At 39.0% G+C, this 27,807-nt stretch overlaps 2 protein-coding genes across 4 annotated transcripts in view; both read left to right on the top strand.

Moving 5' to 3' along the window:
- Positions 1-11,349, top strand: part of ptpn9b (protein tyrosine phosphatase non-receptor type 9b) — a 16,710-nt gene extending 5,361 nt beyond the window's left edge. For both annotated transcript variants that reach the window (XM_015050661.1, XM_015050662.1), the window contains exons 2-13: positions 492-635; positions 1,889-1,978; positions 2,211-2,335; positions 3,609-3,714; positions 3,801-3,911; positions 3,991-4,871; positions 4,990-5,086; positions 6,273-6,342; positions 7,222-7,300; positions 7,419-7,569; positions 7,752-7,959; positions 8,270-11,349. In XM_015050661.1, coding sequence (XP_014906147.1) covers positions 492-635; positions 1,889-1,978; positions 2,211-2,335; positions 3,609-3,714; positions 3,801-3,911; positions 3,991-4,871; positions 4,990-5,086; positions 6,273-6,342; positions 7,222-7,300; positions 7,419-7,569; positions 7,752-7,959; positions 8,270-8,493 — 2,286 coding nt within the window. In that variant the 3' untranslated portion in view covers positions 8,494-11,349. The remainder of the gene's footprint in view (positions 1-491; positions 636-1,888; positions 1,979-2,210; positions 2,336-3,608; positions 3,715-3,800; positions 3,912-3,990; positions 4,872-4,989; positions 5,087-6,272; positions 6,343-7,221; positions 7,301-7,418; positions 7,570-7,751; positions 7,960-8,269) is intronic.
- A 1,604-nt stretch (positions 11,350-12,953) lies between these two features.
- melk (maternal embryonic leucine zipper kinase) lies at positions 12,954-22,755 on the top strand. Of its 2 annotated transcripts, none has more exons than XM_015050664.1 (18): positions 12,954-13,069; positions 13,341-13,453; positions 13,532-13,617; positions 14,937-15,053; positions 15,148-15,291; positions 15,368-15,436; positions 15,612-15,704; positions 15,930-16,028; positions 16,515-16,583; positions 17,548-17,646; positions 17,813-17,890; positions 18,051-18,176; positions 18,312-18,467; positions 19,312-19,579; positions 21,401-21,494; positions 21,588-21,744; positions 21,874-21,977; positions 22,075-22,755. In XM_015050664.1, the coding sequence occupies exons 2-18, from the start codon at positions 13,375-13,377 to the stop codon at positions 22,250-22,252; spliced, it is 2,016 nt and encodes a 671-aa protein (XP_014906150.1). In that variant the 5' UTR covers positions 12,954-13,069; positions 13,341-13,374; the 3' UTR covers positions 22,253-22,755. The 2 variants fall into 2 exon arrangements, with proteins under 2 accessions (XP_014906150.1, XP_014906149.1); XM_015050663.1 differs by having other exon boundaries at positions 17,813-17,899.
- The last annotated feature ends 5,052 nt before the right edge of the window (positions 22,756-27,807 follow it).

Raw genomic sequence — 27,807 nt, 5'->3', positions numbered from 1 at the left:
TTTTTTTTTTTTTTTTTTTTGCAGTATAATCTTTTGGAGTAACTATCTTTTCATCCTGAATTCAGAGTTAAACTTGACAAGACAAGAAGGCCTGGAATGTGAGATGATTTTGACGTTTGCCATTTGAGCCAGAATGTACCATCAGTATGCAATGGGTTTAAGAAGGCATTCTGTATTTGTTTTGCATGTGAAAAAAAATGTATTCAGTGCAATTCTTTCTGCCTTCACATCTGAAGGATCAATACATCCTACTCTATAAATGGCAAACTGAGTGTTTTCATTCATACAAGTGTCATACACGTTACTTTAGCTCGAGATATAGAAGGCTGATCTGTTTGCCACTCATTAGATTTCATCCTTTATTTTTCTCTGTTTGCTTCCTCCAGCTTTGCTTCAATTGATATCTTTAATTTATTCCCAAACCTAATGGATAATGTTGCCTCCATTGATGATGTCTTCTATCAGATAGTTGATCTCTTTTTGTTTGTCAGGCTGTGGAGGAGTTCCTGAGAGAAGTGAGGAGCAGGGAGCTCCCCCACAGCGCTGGGCTTGTCTCCCAACCTACAGCTGTTAAGTTTCTTATGGCCCGCAAGTTTGACGTCTCCAGGGCCATCGATCTATTCCAAGCATATAAGGTATGCTTTGTTTCTTTCCCTGTTTTTTTACTTACTTGTACTTTCTTATTAAGTCCTACAGAAGCTATGTTTTAAAAATATCTCCATTCACTGTGTGCTATTTTCTCAACAACAACAAATCCTACTCTTTCTAACTGCAATAAGTGTTAAAATCAATTCACCAAAATATTTGTCAGTGTTGGAACAGATGGCATGTTATGGTGAAATACTGATGTGTACTGCTGTTAGATCAGAACTTTTTTTGTCATTAAAGATTGTATAAATTTTGTTTTTGATTACATACTGAGAAACTGTTGATCTATTTCAGTTCTAGTTCATTTCAGCCACAACTAGCGTTGTATAGTGAGGTGATAGTCCATTATGGAAGGAATGGCCTGTGCTCCAACAAACCATAGTTTGTCATTTTAGACACTGATTGGCCTTGTACCCATGAACTGCACTAAACAATCTAGTTTTAATCGGGTCAAACTGCATAGATGTGAGGCTTTCTGCAGATGAATATAAATATTTATTTTACTCCTATGCACCAACTTTTGGCCCCATTCTTTAAATCTGTGGTTTTGCCCCAAATCGGTCCATGAATAATTTGGTTACTATAGTTAGTCCTTTTCCTTCTTCTTCCATTAGTTTCTGCACACTTTCTTAAACCTCCACTGTGGGAAGTTCGTTAATCTTTTCTGTGAAACCCTAACTACATGCAGATGCTGTCTTTTAAATGCCAAAGTGCTATGTCATTCAGTCCATAGATGTCCAGTCTCAGACATTGTTTTTGTTTGGATTTTTCTTTTTTTTTTTTTTTTTTTAATGACCTGCTGATATAATTCCCTCTGATGCGCAGAGGACCATTTGCACAACAATCACATTTTTCTACATCTGTGTTCCTTTTTTTATTTATTTTTTTTTACAGAAAGCAATCAAAATGTTTGCAACCACAGAAAATCCTTTCCTATGACAAGGAAAATGTGCGTCTGCTGCTCTGTTAGTTTGAGTCTGATATGTGGCAGCAGACCTATTAATAGCATTGTAGTGTTTGTGCTGTGAATAACGTTTGCTTGCCTTTTATATTTACTATCTCCCTATTGAGTCCCTCATTTCTTCCTCTATAATTTTCTGGAGTACGTCTTTTTTTCATGTTTTAATCTTCTGTCGTTCAACACATCTTTACCTGCTTTTCTAGAGCTTTTAAAAAAACTGCTGTAAAAAAATACAAGGATGATAATGATTCCTCTCGGTCTGTCCTTTGTTTTGATTAGAATACCCGGATCAAAGAGGGTATCATCAATATAAACCCTGACGAGGAGCCCCTCCGCTCTGAGCTGCTGAGTGGCAAATTTACAGTCCTGGTTAGTATTAATGCAGTTCTTGGAGCATAATACAAAGGAACAATGCGTGTCTTGCAGTTGCACACCAGTCTAAAGAGAAGAACAAGCTTTTAGAGGACTTTTATTACGATGTTCTCTGCAGACCTGACTGATTAACATGTGTAGAGCAATAGCAACATTTTATTTAATGTGCATTGTTTTTGTTTGGATTTTTCTTTATTTTTTTTAATGACCTGTTGGTGGATCACACCAGCCTGGCCGAGATGCTAATGGTGCTGCCCTGGCACTCTTCACTGCTCGCCTCCATCGGCCAGACGTCACCACCCACAAAGCTGTTCTGCAGGCCATCATCTATCAGCTGGATAAAGCCATAGAGAGGTGAGGTATCGATCTTCAGTTTTCTGTGATGCTCTTTCATTTTTTTTGTTGTCAGTTACTTAATTTATAAGGTATTAAAATTTTTGTTTATGATGCTGTTAAATATTTTTAGCATACTAAAAGTATCTAATAATGCATAAGAAAAACTAAATGCAGGCATTTTCTGACATTTTTGCAAATTTGTCTTAGTAAAATAGCTTAACTTCAGTCAGAGTGGAGGCTGAGTGAGTGTGAATATCAATTTTCAGGTCATGCCTCAGATTCTGAATTGGCTTTATGGGTTTCTGTTGTGTATTTGTAACACATGGATATGCTTTGATGTAAACCTACGTAGCTCTGGCTGTATGTTGAGGGTCATTGTCCTGCTGAAAGATGAACTTCTTCCGTCAAGTCTTTTGTGGCCTCTAACAGGCTTTTTACTGCCGTCTCTTTGTGAACAGTTCATTTCACTGCTAATTCAAAACATTGCAGTTTTGCTAAATTGTGCTGTTGACCATAGGATACTTTTACCGACCAGGAGTCGGTTCATTAATGCCAGTAAGAAGCTGTTTCTAATCTTCTTTCTGCCATCTTTCACTTTTCCAAACATGATCTCATGAAGCATGTTGATACAGTGGCAAAGGAGGTAGAAGCAACAACCGGTCATTAAGTATTATAAAAGCATAGATGTTAATCAGAATATTCTAAAACAGTAATTTAAAGAAAAAAAATCTTTTTTTTTCTTTTAGTCATTATTCTGTTGTTTTTATGATTGCTTGGAAACAACATTTAAAATTAAACTACTTCAGTTCTATGCTGTTCTTAGGTGATCTTTGTATATGCCCAGATTAAATAACATGCATCTCTGTTTGACTGATTAAGTGACTTCTAAATGCAGTTTGTTGCAAGTACACCTAAAAGCTATTCCCTTAATATATTGACCGCCTGCTCCACTGCTACACTGTATCCTGCCAAATAGTTTAATAGGAGTATCAGGCTAAAGAGCTGGGTATAAATGCATACCATATCTTTTTGCTTCTACTGGAGTTATGTGATACTTTGTGTTGGTCCATTTCACAAAATGACATAAAAATAAATTGAAGTTTGTGTACAGTGATAATGGGGATAATGGGTGATGAATACTTTTGCAAGGTGCAATAAACACGTGTAATTCATTTGAAGCTAAACAGCAAAATCTTAACAGAATTACATCATTTTTTTTCAGTAATGTCGAGTTGATCTTTTCGATCTTGCTCTTTTTTTTAATGTGACCATCTTGTTCTTTTATTTGCAGTTTGGAAACTCAAAGAGACGGACTCATATTTATTTATGACATGACAAACTCAAGTTATGGAAATTTTGACTACGAGCTCTGTGTCAAGATTCTGAATTTGCTCAAGGTAAATATACATATTCATTTATACATTTGTGTGTTTTCTGTAATGAAGAGCTCGTTTTATTTTGTGCGTCTCCTTCCATTCCTCAGGGGGCGTTTCCTGCCCGATTAAAATGCGTCTTCATTGTGTCCTCCCCACTTTGGTTCCGAGCGCCATTTGCAGTTCTTCGACTTTTTGTCAGAGAAAAGCTAAGGGAAAGGGTGTGTGCATAAAATTTCCCGGGTGGACATTTATTAAGTCAGGTAATAGTCTTTTATAAAGTATTTTTCTTCCTCCCAGGTATCTACAGTGAGAGCTCACGAGTTGGTCAGTCATATTCCAGTCTCCTCCCTCCCTGAGCATCTTGGTGGGACATCCCAGTACAGCCACGTGGCCTGGATCCAGTCCTGTGTTAACATGCAGTCCAACACCGCCCCGGGTGACACACAGGAACACGACACACATGACTGTGTGGGAAGCCTGTTGCGCTCCTACAGCTTGGACAATAGCAACGCAAGCATCGGTACAGTGCCTTCCCACACCCTCCAGGGTACTGAGCGAGCTAACGCCAACTGCTACGATGACAACAATGCTAACCCTCAGAACCACATTGTCGGTGTGGAGGGCAGGACTCAAGGCCCAGGCCAGTACCAACAGGGCTCCAACTCCAGTGCAGACAAGTCGCAGGGGAACCACCAGCACTGGAATGGTACGGCCTTGAGCGGAGCCAACACAGGCGTTGGTCCCAACTCAAACGTGAACGGTCGTGGCTGCCGAGCCCCTACTCAGTCAGACACTCCCCCCAACACACCGTTGTCACAGAAAGCCGATGACGACCCAGCTGCTGGTATCACAACAAACCCCGCCAGCCGGGTTCAGAACGAAGCTGTGAAGGAGGAGGATGAGGACGAAGAACGGGAAGGGGTTCCTCCGCTGCCTCAGAAAGCTCTGCCCCGCCCACCCAACCAGCCTGCATCGCAGTCCCCACCCCTGTCTTCGTCATGGGGTCCGGATGACGATGAGAATCGTTACACTGAGGTATCGGTTCACATGCCGGACCAGGGAGGAATGACAGTCCATCAGCTGGTGGAGTACGTCAAGAGGAAGAAGAAGAAAGGGATTTACCAGGAGTACGAGGACATACGCAAGGAGCCTCCAGCTGGCACCTTTGACTATTCCAAGTAAGTCTCGGTCTGTTTCACTGTGTCTAATGGCAATATCACTTAGGAAAACTGTCCAGACAGGAAGATTCACACCGGTCCATATGACCTCAGACTGAACTCCTAACTGTCTTTACAGGAAAATGTCAAATCAGATTAAAAACCGGTACAGTGATGTTCTGTGCCTGGACCAGTCACGGGTCAGACTCTGTCAACTCTGTGATGATGAAGATGAGGTAATAATCGTATCCCTTTCTGTTATCGCTGGCCTAATTGTTTCTTTTGTTTTCAGATGAATACATGTGAATTAATTAAGACTCTCTTGACAAAATCTGCAGATATTTAAAACTCTGTTTTCTGTTGCTTTTCAAAGTATTTTTGCCCCTCTCACATTTTGTCAGATTACCACCACAAACTTTAATGTATTATTTATTTTTTTATATAATATGATACTCTGAAAAGCACATATTGCCTGGAATTATATCTGTTATATTTTTGGCTATCTCTTCCAGCTTTGCTCTTTTATAAAGTGACATTCCTGCCCATTTACCATTGCAAAATATTTAAAGTTCAGCCAGAATGGATGGAGTGTTTGTAGAGATAAGTTTTTGCCATAGGTTTTTGCTTTGACATTGATCAGATTAGTCTGATGCACAGACATGCTTTTATCCAAACGATGTTTTGAAGCTCTGTCTTAGATTCTCCTGCAGAAATCACTTTTGGAGAAAAAAAACAAAAGACAAAACAAATTAGGCCATTATTTTAGGAAGGTGGTAATAATTTCTTTATTATTGCCATTGTCATTAGTGAGCCGCTAATGCAATACTGTCAACAGTTTCTCTCATCTCAGCTGTAGATTTCTGCAGCTCCTCCAGAGTTACTCTGGTCCTCTTCTCCGATTAATTCTCTTTTCTTGTAATACTTATTTTGGTTTGTAGTCGTTCAATTTCTTAAAATAGTTCTCTGTTCAAAGCTTGCAGTGGATTTTATTTGGGGATTTATACAAGAATTAAGCTAAATACAAATATGCATCTCTTCTTCAAGTTCTTTATATTTGGCAACCATATATAATTTTTTTTCTTCTTCACAAGTGCAATCTACTTTGTGGTGTGTGGTCACATAAAATCCTAATGAAATGCACTGAAACCTGATTTTGTAACTTGACAGAATATGTGAAAAGTAGAAGGGGTATTTATGGTTTTGTACTACAATATAACCACATTAATCCTTTCATCAGAATCCACTATAGCTGTTCGTCACATCGTCTACAAACTCATTTGTGTACTTTGTATACCAAAATATTTATAAAATGCTCATAATAATATTAAACATTAATAATATTTTGCTGTTCTCCTGCCAAGATGATGTTCGGCTGTTACCTGAACCTGCCTTTTGTTTTGTTTTGTTTTTGTTTTTTTTCAGACATCAGATTACATAAATGCCAGTTTTATGGATGGGTACAAGAGGAGCAATGCCTACATCGCTACTCAAGGTTCAAAACTCTTTTTGTTTTTCTTTATGCAAGTTTGGTCAAAAACTGTAGACCAATAAGTTGGTCCTGAGATCTGTTTAGTTCACTACTGTTTTAATATTTACCACAGTTGCAAACTAACACTCAGTGTTTTCAGTTTCAAACGAACAGTAGAGTTAAATGGTACAGAGGAACAATTTTCCCCATCATGTCTTGATTCTGAATTTACTTGGTTCATGTTTTGCTCAGGTAAACAAACAGTGATTTTTTTTTTTTTTTATTTTTTTTTTTTTTTATACTGCATTTGATATTACTCACTTAAATAAATGTGAAATGATTTTTTGGTTAAAGTGGTGAGGAAAGGGAACTTTAAAACATGGCTCTACAAGTCTTGATGTTTTTTAAAACCTGCCACGTGGTGAACGCACACACTACCTGCCTTTTGTGTGACGCTTGTGAACTGCAAATAGAGATGCACGTCTTGCCGTTTACGTCTCGTGTATGTGACTACAAGCTGCTCTGTTGTTTTCCTCTCGCTAGTTTAGGGTTAAAAACTCTTTCCAGAAATGTGAGCAGTTCCTGTTTGTAGCGAAGTGAGATAAGAAATGCTGTTGCCCTGATCAATATTGGTCATAAACATTGTTTCAAATAGGGTTTATTAATTCAGAGAAATGTAGACATCTGTTTGTCAGATAAAGACACATTCAGTGATTTGTGAAGTTAAACTTCTAAAATTTGTTTTCTATTTCATATATAAAAACAATCATTCCTTTTCTAATCCATCTTAAGAGCCACTGTGTAAAGATTAAAGAGCATCTGAGGGCTTTGGAGCTGCAGGTTTCAGGGCTCATTCCTCAGCAACATGAAGCCTTTTTATTACTATGACTTTCTGTCCTTCAGGTCCGTTGCCAAAAACATTTGTTGACTTCTGGCGAATGGTATGGGAGCAGATGGTACTTATCATTGTCATGACCACCAGGTGAGACTTCATAATATCTACTGATGTCTTGATTGTCATTAAAACATTTTTGCAACATGTATAGAAACTCAGAATTGATGGCTAAATATTAAGTAAGCCTTTACCATGGTTTTCTTAGGGTTGTAGAGCGTGGACGAGTCAAATGTGGTCAGTACTGGCCGCTGGAGGAGGGTAGAACTGAACAGCATGGATACTTTATGGTTAAAAACACACACATCCAGGTGTTTCAGGACTTCAAGCTCTCCTATCTTGAACTATACAACACACAGGTAGGTTCATACACAGGCTTACATAAATTTAAAGCTGTTTGATTTATAAGAGATTTTAAAAAAAAAAAGTAACATCAGTTTCAGTTATGGGGGAGCCTGTGAGATTATTTTTTGTGTGCACAGCCAGTTTGTAAGATTTCAAAAAAAATTTTATATATATATTTTTTTACATGTGTTTGTAGTCTGGAGAGAAACGGGAAGTTTGTCACTACCTCTATGTCAGCTGGCCAGACTTTGGGGTGCCTAAAAGTGCTTCAGCTATGTTGGACTTTCGTGAGCATGTACTTGAAAGAAGGAAGGCAGCAGCGCAAAGCTTGGGGTCCAGCTGGAGGGGCCCTCCAGGGGGCCCTCCGGTGGTCGTGCATTGCAGTGCTGGCATCGGCCGGACAGGTAAACAACTCACCCGATAGCACCTGTAGTTACAGTAAGCTTTGCAACAGGAAATAAAATTTGATGTCATGATGAATTTTACATGACTGGGTGAGTTGATGCTTTATGTGATGCAGCTAAATTTTAACACTCCCTTATTTTCATTCAAGTCTGCATACTTCATGTTTTTAAAATGTTGGATGCAAGTTCAGCTCAAGTAAAAAAATACATCTATATTTATTATACGTTTTAAGTGTTTGCATTTGCCTCTGTATTCTATTGAGTGTTGCTCAGTTATCCATCTCTTCTTCCTTCCTTCCTTCCTCGTAAGGCACATTCTGCACACTCGACATCTGCCTGTCACAGCTGGAGGATGTAGGCACAGTGAACGTTCATCAGACAGTGCGAAGGATGCGCACGCAGAGGGCTTTCAGCATCCAGACCTGGGACCAGTACTATTTTTGCTACACTGCCGTCATAGAGTACGCCCAGCGACATGGGAGACTGAGCCCAGTGCAGTGGTCCGACTCAGAATTAGAAACAGACAGCGAGTGAGACACATTTGCACGGATGGTTAGTTGAACATAAACGGAAGTTATAGGAATAAATATGAGAGGAGCAGCATTTCTTAGTAAAGGATGGAGGACATCCTTTGACCATAAAAAAGAGAGAGAGACGATGGAGACTCCAACCGTTGCTCTTCCCTCACACAAGATGCTGCTGAAGAGCCGGAGCAGAAAATGCAGTGCAGGAGAGACTATGCACTGCAGCAGCGATAAGCAAGCTGGCCTGCCAATATCCAAGCCCCTTTTTTTATTAAGCAAACTACAGAGGGGAGGGGGCTTGGCCTGCCCTTACACACGCCACGTTGACAAAAGCGTTGTACGACTTGTAGCATTTTTATATTGACTTGCACATGAGGAATGATAAACTTGAACTTTTACCCCTTCAAGCCCTCCGAATCCAAGTATCAGTTCCTTTTTATAATTCTTGTTCCTTTTCAAACAAGTCTGGTTACAGATGAAATGCGACATGTGTGAAAAGGTGAAACTTGAAAACATTTCTTGTTTTATTTTTTTTTGTTGTTTTTGTTTTTTGCTCATTTAAGAAGAAATGGTTTTTGGTGAGACATTTTGTGACTGACTATTTGCGAGCCATTTTGTTAATTTCCATTTTATTCAACTATTTCATATCCATTTTTATTTGATGACATAAGATTTATATGCGCTTTATTATTGTGCATATTTAGACTAACTTTTTAAAGCCAAAGTCTTCACCCTGAATGCTTGGATGTACTCCTTCCTGAGATCTTATAGACTGAAATCCACATATATTCCTCTAACATACATGTATATTTTATTGCGCATAATAACATCCTCTGAAATACAAGCTTACAATGCCTAGCGGAATATAATTGACTTAACCTTGAGAGAGAAGGACTATGTAGCAAACCAGACTGAGAATAACTAGAGTTCTGGTTTTTAAACACATCTTTTTTGGCAAATCTCTGAGTCAGGTTCTAACATCATATTGCTGATATATGCTGTACATGCATTAAGACTGGACGTTCTTGAGTAATTTGGCCTTAATCCGATTCACTGCCTCAAACAGAGCCTTGGAGAGGTATTTATACCCCTTGAACTGTTTCACATTTTTCTCGCATCACAACTGCAGACATCCTTGTATTTTAGTGGGATTTTTGTGTTATAGACCAAGACAAAGTATTTTATAATGTGAAGTTAGGACATAGTTTATAAAAGTTTGTGCAAATGAAAATCTGTGGTGTGAATTTTTATTTTAATTTCAAAAATTTTCTTCTTGCCACTTTTCCGCACAGGACAGATTTGTGAATTGCTAATGGTTGTGTCTGTCAGCAGATTCTCTCACCTAACCTGTGGATCTAAGGGCGTTTAAAACAGTGCATCATTGTTCTTCCATCCCACAATTATAAATGACTGTGTTGATCAATCACATAAAATTCTATTAAATGCAAAGTGGGTTGCTGTTGTGGTACAAGATGTGATATAGTTCAGTGAGAATGGGTACTTCAGCAAAGCACTGTACTCGTCAAAACAAAATCACCTTTTGAAATTGTAATTCTTTTTTTTTTTTCTAAATCTTCGTCCCTTGACACAATACTTGTTTGATTCTTGAGGTGTTTTGTGCCTCAGATAACGGTGCCTTCATATTTTCCTTAATGTAATATCTTGCTAGTGTGTTGTAACGCCCAAACTAGTGCACTTGCTTACTGCACATTATGTGTCACAAAGGACGTCCAGTTTAGAGCACACTACTTAAAAAAAACAACAAAAAAGTAGTGTAGTATTTAGTAGTAAGCTCTGGTTTGAGACATGGCTATAGTTTCATCTTTTGACCTCAGGGGGTAACTCTAGTTTCCTTATTTTTTTTTAAATGTGTCAAGGATCAGTTTCTGGGTTTGTCTCTGATAAATTATCATTTAAGAAAAACATCCTTTTTTGTATTTTTTTAACTGTATTTTATCCTACTGTATTTGTCTTTGTACTTCTTCAATATCAAAGTCCGTGAATGTGGGTACGATGCTACAAAGAAAACAGACCAGTTATTACATATAATAAGCTGAACAAATCTCAAGGGGAGTGAAATGTATATTTTTTGTTGTAGACGGATACATTTTGTTGAAAATTGTAACTTGTCATAAGATTTTCAGAACTAACATGTAAAAGTGGTGTTTGTCCAGTTTTGGGCAGCTTTTCTTTGGGGTGGGGGACTGTAACTCCTTTTATTTTTTTATTGAGGTTTTATTACAGAACCCTTTAGTAAGGATGGTGTTACCATCCAGTTATCTCATACCCTAAGCCAAGGACAAAGCAAAAAAAAAAAAAAAAAAAAACACAAAACAAGAAAAAATTAAAAAAAAAAACCCATCTTATACATAAGCACCTGTCATTTCTGTTGTATGTATAAAAGGAGTTAATCAGCATGGAAAGAGCCTTGAATGTTTTTTGGGGTAATGGTGTCAGAAGATGGTCAAACGTAGACAGATATTTTCTTGTGAATGTGGACCCTGCAACCCTTAATGCCAAAGGCCCAGGCTCACCTTTTTATTTTATTATTTTTATTAACATTCTCGATAGCCTTCTTGCATGGACACTACCAGTACAGCCTTTCATTCATAGAGCAATTCCCCAAGTGTTCCTCAGAGCACATGGAGAACGTTGCTAACATTTATGTAAAGCCATGTTAATATGAGAAAGTGTTTGGGGGAGTGCTGGTCCCTGTGCTTTTACTTTTAATTTTATATGGGGAAAGATGGAACGCAATTTGGACTGGTCTTTGTTTTTCACATTTCAGTGCTTTAAGTTAATGTGATTGAATTATGGCCTTTTACATGCTGTCAACCCATTAAAGCAATGATCTTACTATCTTGAATGAATGCAGACCTGGTGTTATATCCACTTGACCAAATAGATGTGAACATTTAAAGCATATTTTCACTTCACTGCTGACTTTTAAGTTGTTTACAGATAATTATGGCAGTAGCTTAAATTTTTGAACCTTCAGTTTGGGCAAACATTTGTTTTACAACTAACATAGTTGTGTTTAATGACACACAATATCATTGATATAGTTCATTAAAATAAAGGCAGTTCACAAAGTGAAACGGTAATATATTTCAAGTGTTTATTTTACTTAATTTTCACGAAAACCCAACATTTGTTACATTCTTGGAAAATTACTGTATTGAGATTAATAAGCATAACTTTGAAAGCAGAAATGCTATGGCCAACACATAATCATTGGGAAAACTGATGACTGTTGGCCAGCGTAGACGATGAATTCCTTAACAAGGATGATCAGCCACAAAAGATTATTGCTCAAGATGTTGGCTGTTCAGTGTGCAGTATGCAAAGCTGCTTGAAGTTCACTTTCTACAGCCAGTGATAATTTGCAGACTATAATTATCTCCTGGTGTTGATCTGCTGTATTAAATCTAAAGTCAGAGCAGCTATCTAACAGGATGTTTTCCATGCACTTCACTGTTGACTGGCTTTATAGAGATGGTAATTTAATTATCCAATTGGACATGATGTCTTCCCACATTGCCAAAACTAGTTTACCAATAACCATGGAATCACTGAGCTTGATTTGTAAGCAAACCGGCTGTACCAAGACCAAAACTCTGCAGAGAATCCATGGGGCAATGTCCAGACAGGATGAGAGACACCCGAACCAACAGTGCAGATGGGATGAAAGCTGAGGTTTCTCAAGTCCTCAAAGCATTGATCCAATAGTTAATGCGAAAGAAATTTGGGTTTTCGTTAACTGTAAGCCACAATCATCACAATGAAAAGAAATAAAAGTATGAAAATTATTCTGCAATGTATTTTTAATATAAACTTCACTTTTTGAAGTTATTAAAATAAATGTTTTTGATATGTTGCTCCCTAGTGTGTGTGTGCGTATGGTTGTGTGTCTGTGTTGCCCTGCGACAGACTAGCGACCTGTCCAGGATGTACCCCGCCTCTCGCCCGGAACGTTAGCTGGAGATAGGCACCAGCACCCCTCCCAACCCCACTGAGGGACAAGGGTGTTCAGAAAATGGATGGATGGATGGATGTTGCTCCCTTTATTGTTTAATCCAATTTTACAACCAGCTTGAATTTATGTCCCTGATCTGTTTTGCAATATAGTGTAGAAATTGTAAAATGTTCTTTAAAGCAGGCACAAATTTGATAACAAATCTGTTCTGCTGATAGTAACTTTATAATATGCACTTTTTAAATAAAATAAAATAAAATTTGTATACATTTGCTATAATAGGAAGTAAAACATTTCAGATTCTTCTTAGTTTCCTTCGATCTGTAGAGAAAGTCTAAAAAGCATGTCTCCATGTATCAGTGCTTTAAAAAAAAAAAAAAAACTTTTTCTCTTTGGAAAGCACTACAAAGCTCAAAGGCTAAATCATTTCTTTCAAAAAATGTTATAAGGGGTTTTGGTGGATGAATCTTAGTTAAATCATGCTTCTTGTATGTTGTTTTCTAGTGTAGTACCATATTTTACCACAAGGGAGGGGGCGAACAAACCGGAAACAGGAAATGTCGTCAATTGACGGGCGAAATTCAAACTCCTGTAACCAAACATCCTTGAGGTAAGTGTTTCTTCATTCAACTTTATGGTTTGCGTCTGTTTCTAACAACATAAGGTAATTTTAAAGTATAGAGAGGAGTTAATCGTCTGTACCGAATGACCTTGTAGCTTCACTTCAATAGTTTTCTGGTTGTGCTAACACAAGTTAGCAGCCAGAAAACGTTAGCTGGCTGACACAGAAAAGAAGGTTAAAACCAAAATAAAAGTGGTTTGAAGGTTTGTGTTATACGTCGATGTCGGTGGTGAGGTGATAAGTGAATCTGTTTCCGCAGTGAGGATTATTTTTAGGTCGCTGGAACAAGGAGGATGCCTGTGGAGAAGACGGAAGACCGCGGAGCCGCAGAGCTCCACAAATATTATGAGGTCTATGAGACAATCGGCTCAGGTGCTATGTTAAAAATGTTTTATGTTTGTATCGATTCATCCCGAATGTGGCGGTTCTGAACCTTGTTTTTTTTTGCAGGTGGCTTTGCTAAAGTTAAACTGGGCCGACATCTGCTGACAGGAGAAAAGGTTGCCATCAAGATCATGAATAAAAAAGATCTCGGGGTGAGACACAAATAGACATTTTCATTAAAACTGTCCAGACATGAATTTGGATTTGGTACGAAAATGTTCACTTAAAAAAACAGCATAATTACTTTTACAACACACTAGTGAGGCTACATAATGCTGCTCTCCCTTCTTAATGAATACAAAGAAAATGAGAGCCAATAGTAATAATGATGGTGATTCTTAGCAGGTTCACTTTTGGCACAGCGTTAAATGTGACATACATGAAACAGTTTGGCTTCGTGTTGTTCCTCCTTTGTTGGAAGGACACACAACTTTTATTTGACACGTGTGTTAAATTAGATAGGTCACATGTATTTTAGTGGATTGCCCAGTCATTTGTTTGAAGTGGAGAGATCCTCCACTGTTAAGAAAATAAATTCAAAATAAGCTAGTTTTAAAACTGAGCATGTCTTGATTTAAATGGCCTAAATTGTGGTTTTAAATCAGTGACTTATTCTGGCCTGTTGACCTTTGTTTTGCCTGTGGCTGCAGCGGATGGTTTGCTAGGATCGTTTAAACTGCCTTTTGTCTGTGGGAAAACAATACAGTGGAAGTTCTGGCTTTTCACACTCATCTGTGAGAGGCCGTAAACACTGCAGGGGTTTTAGGCTTCAGATAGAGGGTCCGAGATAGCTCCTGGTTGGAGGAGCAAAGGTACGCCTTATTTGAATAAATTAAATACAAGAGGATAAAACTTTCTACACAGAAGTAACACATTAGATTTTGATCTTGCAACTCTCCAAAGATGTCTTTGCACGTCTTTGCTTTTCTTCTTTCCATTTATGTCAGGTAAATGAATGTATGTCTCCGTTGTTCTGCAGTTTCCGTGCATTGTCTTATATTGGATTAAACTCTGTAATTCTGTGACGTCAAGTTGTTTTCCTTGTGGCTACATGTGGCCGCCGAGAGGACCTGGGATCCAGAGGAAGAGAGAGCCAAACTTTTTCCAAAGTTAATTAATTTAGTTAGAATTTCTTCTTTAACACCACATAAATCAATTGGTTGTTTATTCTTTATGTTCTATAGTATGATCTTGCATGCAATTAATTATTGTGTTAATATTAAGGGTTTAAGTTACTAAGACACAAAACAGTAATACTAAAAAGAGTTTTGCTGCCAGAGTCAAAGAAAATGAGAGCCAACAGTAAAAATGTCTTTCAAGTTTGTTGTGCAAATGTCAGCATGGCTTTTACACAAGACTGTAGCTTTTTTGCAAAATTAACAGTCAAAACTAAATTAAATATTATTGGTTGTTCTGTAAAGAAAAACCAATTCATACATCCAAAAAGCTAAATGATCATCGTTCCGCTCAGGATGACTTGCCACGTGTGAAGGTGGAGATAGCAGCCATGAAGAACCTCAGTCATCAGCATGTCTGCAGACTCTACCACGTCATCGAAACTTCAACACAGATCTTCATGGTGCTTGAGGTAACTCCCCTCAACCTTTACACTCACTGTAAATGGTAGAGATTATGACATGAGTTTTTTATATAACTATCTCTTTTGTTGGGCCTTGGGTCAGTACTGCCCTGGTGGGGAGCTGTTTGATTACATCATAGCCAAGGACCGACTGTCAGAGCAAGAGACCAGGGTGTTCTTCAGACAGATTGTCTCAGCAATGGCCTACGTCCACAGCCAAGGATACGCTCATAGGGACCTTAAACCGGTACTAACTGCGGTTACATAGCTGAATGTGAAGTAATGCAACTAAAGCTAAATCAAGTTGTTTCTTTTTCCTGTAGGAAAATTTGCTGATTGATGCAGACCGTAACTTGAAGCTCATAGACTTTGGCCTATGTGCCAAACCAAAGGTGCATATGCTGCTGCATCCTCTGAATCATTCTTTGTGATGAAGGCCATTAGAAATTAATTTTACTGATTATTATTAATTCTATGGCATCTTGTTTTTCCTAGTTTGCAACAATAGCCACTATCTGTTTTTTTTTTTTTTTTTTTTCTTATTTGTACATCTTGTTTTTCTTTCAGGGGGGTTTAGGTTATGAGCTAATGACATGTTGTGGGAGCCCTGCATATGCTGCTCCTGAGCTCATTCAGGGAAAAGCATACATTGGTTCAGAGGTAAGACACATGCAAAGCTCTAACTTTAAAATGTTGAACTTTGGGTTTTTGTAAGATCCATTTGACCCAGCTGGACTTCCTCTCAGTAAGAATGATTTCACAGTTCTACTCTTTGATGTTTGTCCTGATCATATTTTCTGGTGCATAACTCATAGCAGCTGAGCTGTGAAATCCTGTCTGTTACACTTGGTGCTGACATGCTGCTGTGTGATGTCTAATGTCCAGGCTGATGTATGGAGTATGGGAGTGCTGCTGTTTGCTCTTCTCTGTGGATATCTTCCCTTTGACGATGACAACTGCATGATCCTTTACAGAAAGATTATGGTATGTGATGTGCAATTTCTGTTGAATATAAAACAGTTCCAGTCTAATTTACTACAAGACTAGCGTTGCAGTTGAGACCACCTGACCCGAACGAGACGAAACCGAGTCTATGAAGAGGTTGGAGCGAGACCAAGATAAACTATTAGATCATTGCTGCAGTTTTAGCAGGATGGGGACGAACAGTTGTTGCACTATAGTCCTTTCTTTCCGTGTTGTTGAAAGAACAGATAAACATACACACATTTGCACTGGAAATTGTTTTTCCCATTTTTTTATCTTCATTTTCACACCATCTGTACACAGACGCATCAAGGAGCACATTTTAGATTTTCAAAGTAAAGAGCTTGTTTGCATTTGAATAGGTGGTGGTTATTTATCTGCCATTTAACCTTATTAGCCATTTTATTCTCAACATTTTAATTATAACCATTAGGTTAATTTTAATTGCAACTTTTAACCCTGAGCTTTTCATTCTTCTTTTTCCAGAGGGGTAAATATGACAACCCACAGTGGCTCTCACCAGGCAGCGTCATCCTTCTCAACCAAATGATGCAGGTGTGTATTTTCTATGGCTGCTTCATACTTGATTTTATTTTTATTTTTCTGTTTTCTCTTAGCTACGGTTTTCTAGTGTTTGTAGAATAAATAAAAGAACTTAAAATTATTTAGCCCTCTGGTTTTGTTGAGTTACCACATAACTCATGTCTGTCATACACAAAAGTGGATCCCTTGAACTTTTTCACAGTTTATCCCATTTAAGCACAAACCTCAAGTATATTTTGAGATTTCTGAAGCAAAGGAGTGCATAATAGTGATGAAAAGGGTAAGAATAAGTGAATTTGAAACTTATGCCTAGAAAAATCAGCCAGCAGCACATATTGTTTTTGTTGTTTTGCTGGTCCTACGCATGAATAAAATGGTTAAATTATGTCTTCAGCGTGTAGCCAAGTTCTTCAGAGTTATGAAACAGAGAAACATCTAAAAGCTGAAGGACACCAGCCTGCGAGGACTGGAGTTGGTTACATGAGCACATAACATATAATGGCTCAGTCAATCCAGTTACTTGTATAAACTGATTTTAACAGACTCTGCTCATCAAATTTGAACTGAACTTGAGCTGTTTTGAACAGAGTAATGAGGAAATGATGTCAGTGTCAAGACAGTGTCTTACTGCAGTGAAATGTGGCTCAACAAAGGCTTTGCTCACTGGGGCTGGATACAAATGCAAGTTACACTTTTCAGATTTTTATTGGAAAAAAAAAAAAATCAAAAATCATGTATAATTTTTCTTCAGTTATTTTCTGCATAAATTCTTCTTGTCACATAAAATACCAATAGAAGAACATTAAGGTGTATGGTTATAACATGACAGGATGTGAATAAAATGAAAGATTTGACAACTTTTGAAAGGCACCGTGAAGTTACTAAATGATTTTAAAATAGAGATGCGCATGTTCACATAAAACATCAGGGGTTTGTTTTTGCCTACTGAGGTGTTGTTTCTGCACATGCCCTCTAGGTGGACCCCAAGCGTCGCCTGACTGTCAGACAGCTTCTGGATCATCCCTGGGTGATGAAGGACTACAACAGCCCCGTAGAGTGGCTCAGCAGACAGCCGGTACAGGCAGCCAGAAAGCAGCAAATCTCTGTTACAAACTCGGATTTTCATGAAGCAGACTTTAAATGAGGACACTTTTAATTTGGTTCAGAACATGTAGTCTCTCACCCAAGCGCTGCCCCATTCAGAGTTTAATTTTCTTTTTTTTTTTCTTTTTTTTTTGTAGGTTGCCTACATAGATGAGGACTGTATCACTGAGATGGCGGTAAACATGAAGCGATCACGAGAGAGCACCGCGACGCTGGTGAAGGAGGTGTGTGTGTGTGTGTGTACTAATACTTGTGCCTCCCAGCTTGTTGCTGTTTGTTTGCTTTATGATTGCGTTGCCGACTCATGTAGTGTGTGAAAACAGACTCTCGCAGCTTCCTTTAGATGTGCAGCTTAATAGATTTGACCTCCCACAGTGGAAGTACGATCAGGTCACAGCCACCTACCTGCTGCTGCTGTCCAAGAAGCAGAAGGGGAAGCCTGTTCGCCTTCGCCCTGAGGCGCGCCTCTGTGAGGACTCTCCTCTGCACCAAGGACTGCAGGTAACATGCCGGACCCGACCAGCTATTTTTAGAACATCACAAAGTTGGATATTTAGTTAAAACAATCCTAATTTTATTTACTTAATTATTCAAAAATAAAAATGTAATCTAAGGATTTTTTCCCCCTGCTTTCAGAAAAGAGAAGCTCTTCACTTCAGTGAAGACGAAGACGCTGTCATTTTCGGGTCTTTGGACTTTTGCTCAGACTATATTGACGATTCTCCCTGGGTGTCAGTTCGACAACACAAAACGCAGGCAGGCAGAGGTCGACAAGACGAAAACAAAGATATGGTATGAGTGAGATATCTTTAGTTTTCTTTACATGTGCAGTGGAGTAGATGCACAATAAAACACCTGATTAGTAAAAGGTGGCAGAAGAGCCTTTACCCTTCTGCAGCCATGAATGTGCAGCCACAAACCCCACTCCATTGATGAGTTTGTCATTCACATCTTCCAAGGTTTATGAAATCACAGGTCTTGTGCAATTTCCAATCCTGCAGCTGGGGTCAGATCCTAAAGCTCACAGCCTTCACCTGAACAAAATGAGGAGGAATTTCCATTGTATTTGGCTCATGAAGTCTGTCCAAATGCATTCAGACCTTTAACTGCAAGAAAATATATATTTTATGTATAATTCAGATGATGACACACCTGGCCGTTACCTCAGTTATCATTTTTGTTATTGCTACTGTAAACTTTTTATTAAGTAGTTTAAGAAAGCGTGGCATCAACACACAGACAGTAAAGATGTTAGCCCATAAAATACAGCAGTAAAACAGCCAATGGCTCGCTGGCTAATCCATGCACCGTTATTGGCCAATGCTGCTTCTATTCCATAAAAGTGATTGGACAGTGTACACGAAGCACAGGAGCCTTTTTCAAGCATAATCACCTTTTTAAAGTGTGTGTTTTTATTATTCTTTTATTTTTTTCAAAGCAAAAACAGAAAAAGTCTCCAGTGGAAATACATTTTCTTGGTATTAATACCATGAAAAAGTGGTCTATAGTGTCAAAATGTGGAAAAAGCACATTTCTGCCACCATGAGACGACGCCACAGTTCAGATATTGACTCCTTAACATGAACATGCCATCACAAAAAAAAAAAAAAAAAAAATTCTGTTTGTGATTCTGAAGAAACTCGCATCACCGTTAGCGGAAAAGAGAGATGTGTTCACCCCGACCGCAGGAAGCACGGTGACGCCACAACACCGTGAGAGGAAGGAGCGGGATCAGGAGAACAAGGAGAACATTGCTGACGAGAAAGGAGTCGATGTATTTGCTCTGCCTCCCCCCCGGACCCCTGCGTCCAGCAAGAAGAATCGACCCAACAAGAACGTGCTGAACACACCCAATCAGAACACAAACTGCAACGGCACCAAAGCCGGTGTGGCCACACCTAAAGGCAAGTGGAGTTTTATTGTTGGTAAACCAGCGAAAGTAATTGAATACAGAACCTCAGAAAATGTATTTGTACAGTAATTGTTTGTTCCTCCTAACAAGGGGTTGAAGAAGTAAACTCCACATTAGATTAAATTTACATTAATGAACTGCCCTCTCCACATCCCCCTCTTTCATTTATCCTATTCCCTCGGCCTCTCGCTGCTCTCATAATCGCAAGTGCCACGACCACATGCTGCACATTTGCAAGTAAATTGTCTTCTGGTAATAAAATCATTTATTGGCCCTGTTTTTTTTTACTCAAAAGCCACTCATATTTCAATAATTTAGCTGTCATTACGGCCACTGAGAAACGGACCCACACATCCACTTATCACTGTCAACTCAAAGGTGAGGTTATTATCAGGAAGCTAATTATTTGTCACTTATCTGTAAATGAAGGGCACTAATATGAATGGAGAATCCTAATTATTTGTCACAGTGTCTTCTCTGCTCAGACGTCCAGCCTCATTAGTTCTTCAGAAATTCGGCCAACAGCCGGCTGACTTGCTGCATCTTGACCCAGCTGATGTTAAATCCTCTGTGCTCAGCTCGCTGCGACTCTTTGCGCTCTCTTGTTTTACTGGCATAGTGTGGACGTGCTGCTGGTGACATCCTTGTCCACACACACACTCAGTGGTCTGTGTATGTCCGTCCCCAGGCGCGTGCTGTGACAGGTGTAGCTGTCTCCTCCCTTTGCTTACTGTCCCACATGGACTGTAGTGACATGTGTTCTCTTGCCACTAAAGCCCAGCGCTCCGTGTTGCTCATTTTTAGGCTTTGTTATCAGAGCCACACAGTTTTTAACCATAAGTGTAAAAGGTTTTCACCTGAACATTTTCACATGTAATCCAATACTTCGTTAAGCGTCATTATTTCACAATGTCTGATAATTTTATCTACAGTTTTATTAAAGTTTGCCTTGGGTGAAAGAGTGAAAAATTAAAACTCACAACTTCATTTTATTATACGGCACAAGTTATTAACTTGGACTTGCGCAAAGAAGAAAATTAGGTGTTTGGTCAATTGTTTTTAAAATCCTGTTTATTTCCTCTTAAACGGGGCCATAGTGGTAAGAAAAATGCAACTACCTTGAGTTACATCCTGGAAAAACTGACTTTTTGTTGTAACGTTTGTTTTAACTAGAATATTTCTTATTATTTTGTTTAGTCGTTTCTCTTTACTATTACATATGATCAGTCACAAATGTGAAAAAAAACTAAGCGTAGCACTTGGTGTACTCTTTCACGAACAGCTGAGGATGCTTTTCTAAGACCGTGCTTAATTGTTCTGAGAAAATTGCTTCACATTACATCACAAAAATTGGTGAACAATTCCCCAAAGCATCAAAGAAGGACGATTCCCTTAGTGGCTAATGCACTCTGCAGGAGGTCCTGTAACTGAACTGGTATAATTGTTCCTATTAGCCAACCTCCCTGTTTATTATCTAAGCTTAAAATATTGAATAATTATTGTTTTTTTTAATAATTAAAGAAAAGTGGTTTTGTTCCAAATTTGATTTTCCAAAATGAAATCATTTCCTTATGAGTAAGGTTATGTCACCATTTTCCCAATCATTGTTCATTCATCTTTAAGATTTTTTTTTTTCCTGGGTTTATTACAGAGAAGTTTTGCTTCTGGTTTACAGTAGTCTTAAAATTAGTTGTCTTTTTTTTTTTCCACATGTAAATTACTTAAGCTTATAAAATGACTGGCCATGCTGGTGGATAGCTTGCCTTTGAAATTTATTTACCCGGCTTGCCATATTTTCTTTGGCTGTCAATAGGTTGTGAGATTTCATCCAAGGAGCAGAACAAGAATAGAGCTTCTGAGAATGATTCTGCAAACCTGGAGGTATTGGCCTTCAGTCCAGAGCGAAGGTGAGTTCATCACACAGTAACTGTAGCTTAAAAAACACACAGACTCACACAGGTGGAGGGTCGGTGTTAAGGGATCCCATGGTTGCTGCCCAGGTCCAGGTCCTTGGACATGGCTGCTTCAGGAGACAGTGGGAAGAAAAAGCGAGGAGGGAAGATGTTTGGCTCCTTGGAAAGGGGCCTAGACAAGGTCATCACGATGCTCACCCCAAGCAAAAGACGAGCTCTGCGAGACACGCCAAGGAAGATTAAGGTATGCAAAACAATAGCAGTATACAGAAGTGGCAGAGCTCTGCAGAAGTTTGCATCAACCATCTGCAAGTGCCACAAGATAATATTCAGATGGTAAACTTTAATTTCCATAACTTTTATTTTCTTCAAGGCTCAATATAACGTCACCCTAACTAGTCAGACCAATCCCGATCAGGTGTTAAACCAGATCCTCTCCGTCCTGCCAGAGAAAAACGTCGACTTCACGCAGAAGGGGTAAGAAGTTGCATTTTCTGTCTTTCTTTTTTTTGCTCCTCCTCTTTAAACTGACTCATCTGTTTCTACACTGATGCTTGCTCTGCTTGTTCTGCAGATACACCCTGAAGTGTCAGACCTGGAATGATTCTGGAAAAGTAGCCATGGCGTTTGAGCTGGAGGTGTGTTTGCTGCAGAGGCCGGAGGTCGTTGGCGTGCGGCGGCAGAGGCTGAAGGGAGACGCGTGGGTTTACAAGCATCTGGTGGAGGACATCCTGTCTACATCCAGCATCTAAGCAGCGTTTTAGCTGTATTTGCTGTCTGTTAGTGACACAAAAGACCCTTTTTTTTTTTTTTTGTCTGTTGAAAAATTAGAAATAATTGATCAGTGTTGGATATCTTAATTCAAAGATGTGCACATTAATATCTGTAGGTCAGCCATGTAAGGATTGTGTAATATATTAGTTTATGTAGAAGATCTTAATCCACGTTTTGTCTTATGATTAAGATTAAAGTTTTCTTCCTCTAATTGTCTTGATGTATGAAATGCAGCAGAATTTTGGTTTCCACACCTTCCAGCTGTTTTTGAACATATTTGATTTGTTTTTCCACCCTTGACGGAGCAACAGTTCAATAAATGAGCATTATTAATTTACCATCATTAATTTACATGTGTTTCCAGCTGTCTCTCTGTTTCGCAGTGTTATAAATGTCTTGTTTTATTTCTGTGTTTGTCTTTCATTGTCACTGTCATTTTTATTGTTAAAGAAGCTCAATAAATACACTTCCTTTACTGAGATAAATGACTGATTATTAATCTGCCCCCTTGGGTTTTTCTATTGGACGTCAGGGGAGCAGAGGTTTCTGCACGGTGGTATTCTGATCATCCAGTTTTTGTGTAACAAGTAATATCTCTGAAGTCCTTCATTTGTGTTCAAGTCCACCCAAATTAGCTTCTGAATCTTTTTGTGATTTTAGTTATTCAAATGAATATTTTTAATACTTTGCTGTGCTACATCGGTAAGTCATTGGTGTGTGTGTGGTACCGTACTACAGTAACTGGGTCAGATGTTTGGGGGTCTAACAAAAGGGTTTGTGAATCAATTTGCTGCTGGAGCGTCCCTGTTTAATCAACACCTACTCACAAAAATCTTATGTATTCATGATGATACAGAAAATGCGGTGTTCAAAAAAGATTCGGTTTTGTTAAAAGCATCAGTTTTATCTTTCAAAATCAGAATTTCATGACTATTTAATGTAATTGGACTTTAAAAAGTTTAGTGGACTCCAGAGAAATGGATTCTGGTTCAAATGGAACCAGCGGAAATGTAAACCTCCCTCCCCGGTTTTTGAAGGGAAAGTGCCATGCAGTCATGACAGTGATGCAAGTGATCAGCATTCATTTGTGGCAGGTTCTCCTTGAAGTCTCAGCAGGGGGCAGAAGGGTAATTGAGGGTTCAGTTGCTAATAAGGAGAGAAAAATTAACCTTAATGAGAGACTGGTGGTGTGAGGTGAAGGTTTCCTACAACTCTGGCCTGGATTTGAGTTTTAGTTTATGCAGTGTTAAGCTTTCTTTCTTGGAAATCTTGTAAGAGGGTGGAATGAAATGATTCCTGTTCCAGTACCTCCCTTTAAACAGGTGGTGCTCACAATCCCAAACCGAGTGCAGAACAAAAGAACCTGTGTCCCTCAGAAAGAGGATTAGTTGAATAAATCTGCAGACTGTAGAGGAGTGTCGTGGGAGTCAACGTAGGAGTATCCACATTTTTGCAGCAGTGTTGGGTGAATAGTTTATATTAATTTCATCTAATTTTAAACTGAAGTCCATGATACTGTCACATGTGTTAAAGCTGGAGGAGATTAATTCAGCTTTGTGTTGGACTTTTTGTTTGCTCTTTCACAGGTTTGTACCTCTGAGGACTTGTATCTGAAATGAGGCTTTTTCTGGGAGTTTCTCTCATTATTCTCTTCCTGTGTAAGTCTGAATATTTTCGTTCAAAGGCGAGACAATTTGTTGGCTATTTCTACTTCCTTGCAGTGGTTCTTCACATTGCTGATTTTTGCAGGGCTACAGTCGGCTCAGAAGTCCATCAACAGCAGAAATGTTTGTGAGGTAGGTTAAAGTTTCTCTTTAAAGACTTGAGATAAATGAAGGATGAGATTAAGGAAAATCAAAAGACTTTATTTCACAAAATTAAGCTTTTATTTTAACCTTTCTCTAATCTCCTGGTGGTGGTTGACATTTAAATGCAGGGTGGCTGGATAGTTATGTAAAGTTTGATGTTGAATAAATTAAATGTTGCATTATGATTTTCATATTAGTCTGGAGAGGTGAACTGTGCTTATTAGAACACACCCTGGAAAATGGGGGTTACTTAGAAAATCAAACTTTTTTTCGATGAAATAAGTTGCACAAAAACCTTTTTTAAATAGTCAAAACTAATATTGGTAGGATTTTATTCTGTCTGAGCACTAAATCCAAATTTCAGTGACTACTATTGACTAAAAATTGGTTTCTTCAGGACACAGGTTTCAAACATTAGGTGTGGTCTCAGCCAATCAGGGACTTCATCACTTACATCTGTTGTTGAAACTGAATTTCCTCAGATACTGACTGAAGATGGCGACGTTTCATTGCATGTTTGAACTGTAGCTCAAGAGTTTTCCAAAAAGTTCAGAAGAGATCATTGCCTTGTGCAATCATGGAAAAAAAGTGGCAAAGTCCTTGAATGTTGAGATCAAATTGGGGGCAAAGTTCACAAGTATGGGAGGAAAAAGAGACGGTAGTTACACCAACTGGTGGCAGAATAAGGTAGTGAACTTGCATTCACATTCAGGTATAACCTGTCTGGACTGAAAACGGGTATCTGAAGAGCAAAGAAATATTTTGGAAGACTTTCTGAAAAAAGGATCCGTCTTGGAATCAGACTAAAACCTTCGGGCTGTACTCTAAAAGAATTGCAGACACAATCCTACTTTTCCTCTATGCATGAATAGTAATCTGTCAATCCCTTTTTCACATCTGCTTGTTGTATCTTGCAGGCAGCATCCAGGAGCGAGGCGGCGGTATCGTTCCTGTTATCGCCTCTGTCTCTGTATTCCTGGATGGCCTTTACGCTGCTCAGGTTCATCGTCTCCCTACCGGCTCTCGTGATCAGCGCTCTTCATCACTCCCTGCTGCTGCTCCTGGCTGGACCTTGGTGTGTTGCCACAATCTGCACCTCCTTTCTGCTTACATGCCTCCATGTGGGCCTGTACCTACTTCACATGGCTCTGGTTGTAGGTGCAATGGCCTTTGTGACCCTAAATCGACACAAAAAGCCCGACAAAGGCAATATTGATGAGTCAAAGGGGAATGACATAAAGGCATGGATCCAACAGAAGAGACTTGAAGGCCGTCTGAGAAGAAGTGGCTGCAGAATTGCTCAGCAGGGCTGATTTCTGTGATGAAAATCATGCTGTAGTGGATTTATTTGAGAGGAAAAACAACACTTCAATTGCTTTGAACCTCGCTTCACCTTCATTTACTTAATGAATGGGAAACTGGTATATTTCTAACATGTTTTCTATAGTTAAATTGGCTTTGAGACATTTCATAAAGAAAAAAAAATAAAGGAAACTAGAATGAGTCCTTGTGATCTAAATGAGGGTGAAAATATATATATACCAGTTGCTACTGTAACAAACGCCCACCCTTTGTCCACTTATCTATCCCTCATTTTCTCTCTCGTCATCCTTAAATGTGGCCTCCCAATTATCTGCGGATTGTTGTGCAGTTTGCCCACTGCCTCTCTCCCCCCTGAGATGTTATCATTAGGCATGTCTGTCAAATGGCGATGAGGATAAAGGAAGAAGAGGGAGGAAAACGACTGCATCTTGAGCATTCACTGTGTCAGTGCTTTTTAATGTTTGCGTGTTTACATGGTGGAGTCCAGCAATGCAGGACGTGCAAACCAGAGTCCTGAAAAACACTAATAAAGGGAGTTAACCGGGAGGGAAACTACATGTGGTGGAGGCCCTGAGCCGAGGCACTGGGTGCTTGCCCAACCACTAAACAGCAGACCAACTGGGGCTCTCAGGGCAGCAATGAAGGGAAGTTCAACTATTTAATGCAAGCTGTTGGAATTACTGGTAAACATGTAGGCACTGAAAGTAAAATGAAGTTTACGGGCCGAGGTATGAGCGCGTCTGAGACGGAAAGACAGGGGCGAAATGAGGCTGGATCATAGAGATTTATTACATGGCCGTGGCGTCCTAATTAGCATAAAGACTGGCCTGGCCTACTCAAGCAGAGAATTAAAAACCCTAATTGTGCTGTCAGCCTCCCTCTGTCTTTGCCACTGTTGGCTCTACTTCATTCCACTCAGATTTGTTTCCTCCCACTCCAGCCGCCGTCTCCTCTTCTGCCTCTCTGTGCATCCATGCCGATTAATTGTTGGTGATAAACGGGGAGCAGGGTGTTCGTAATTGTCTCGCAGATGAGAAATTGAGAACGCGGGTTGTCAGTAGGAACAAGAGAACGAGTGGTCTTTTCTTCTGGAAGAGGACGTAGGGGAGAGTATTCATCAAATGTTTGTGTGAGATGGATAAGGGGAGGTGGTGGTCTGTTTTGATCCCGGCTGTGCAAGAGTTGGACTGTTTTCCAAAACCAGATTGAAAAGTTGATGTTTAAAACTTCTAAGGTCCTTTATTGCATACTCCTAAAACCAAATATTTTCATACACTCTGCAGCTTGGGCATATTTACTGGAGAAATCAATTACTTATTTAAATATGTTCTTTAAGTGGAGACCTATAGCTTTAATTTGAGGTTATACATATATTTTATGTACAGTCTACTTTTTAATGGAGCAGAAGTTATTTGACAGTTGATCCAAAAGCTATTTGATGAAAAGGTGTGGCTAGTTCCTTTATTCCAAATTCAGTCTGGACATGATTCAAAGTGTGCTGTCGAAACTAATCTGGTCAAAGGTGCTCAACATGAAAAACACGTATGGCTTTAGGCTAACTATAATATCCTATTAATTATAATTTGTCATTTAACTTTCACCCAGCCGAAAGCAGCCAATCAGATCCAGAAGAAGCATCTTAGTGCTGCCAATCAATGCTGCTAAATGTGCAAATGGCAAAGAAACAACTTGCCGTTCCAGGACAACTGTTTATCTGCCGTCATTAGTGGCTACGCTAACTAGCCTTAGCATTTGTAGCATTCTCCTGGCTCTGATTGGTTGTTGCTGATTGGTTAGTACTACAGATTGTCTTATACTGTCACAACGTAATGTTAGTTTAAAAAAATATGTAAAACAAGCTATTTTAAATGATCAACAGCTACAATTATGTTGTGAAAAGAAAATACAGGTGTGTACTGTACATATTGTGTACTATGGTTACAATGATGTAGGAGCTCATCTTTCAGTGCGTGAATGGGTGATTGACCATTTACCATGAGAGTCAAACACATTCTTGGAAAGGGTGCCAAAGTCGCATCCACTGCCATGAGGACACGAAGCACTGTGGCTTCTCTGCTCATTATCGTTCATTATCGTCCTGGATTTCCAGAAGAGCCTCGAACAGACATATTAATCCTGATAAATTTCTTTATCTCCCTAAATTGAATGGAATTCCCATTTGCAGGCTCCAGCAGAACTGGAAACAAAGCTAAAGAGCAGATAGAGACGCATCTAAAACATGCTGGGCACTGGTCCTCAAGAACTGGAACTGACAGCATCTGGCCATCTGCTGTGACAATGTTTTTTTTTTTTTTTTTTTTTTTTTTTTTAAAATCACCATAAATTTTAAAATGTTTTTTTTATTTTTTAATAAACCAAACTCGATGAGTTTGTTTTTTTTT

The sequence above is a fragment of the Poecilia latipinna genome, unplaced genomic scaffold (assembly GCF_001443285.1).
Source record: "Poecilia latipinna isolate Pla-1442-1.1 unplaced genomic scaffold, P_latipinna-1.0 Scaffold1003, whole genome shotgun sequence".
Classification (NCBI taxonomy): Eukaryota; Metazoa; Chordata; class Actinopteri; order Cyprinodontiformes; family Poeciliidae; genus Poecilia; species Poecilia latipinna.
This window is presented reverse-complemented; position numbering and strand designations above follow the sequence as displayed.

What these genes read in the sequence shown, in the direction of transcription:
- melk (XM_015050663.1), top strand. Translation starts at nt 13,375, where the DNA reads ATGCCTGTGGAGAAGACGGAAGACCGCGGAGCCGCAGAGCTCCACAAA. An exon ending in AGATCTTCATGGTGCTTGAG is followed by an intron (nt 15,054 to 15,147) that starts GTAACTCCCCTC and finishes GCCTTGGGTCAG; the next exon opens with TACTGCCCTGGTGGGGAGCT. An exon ending in CGGTGTGGCCACACCTAAAG is followed by an intron (nt 19,580 to 21,400) that starts GCAAGTGGAGTT and finishes GGCTGTCAATAG; the next exon opens with GTTGTGAGATTTCATCCAAG.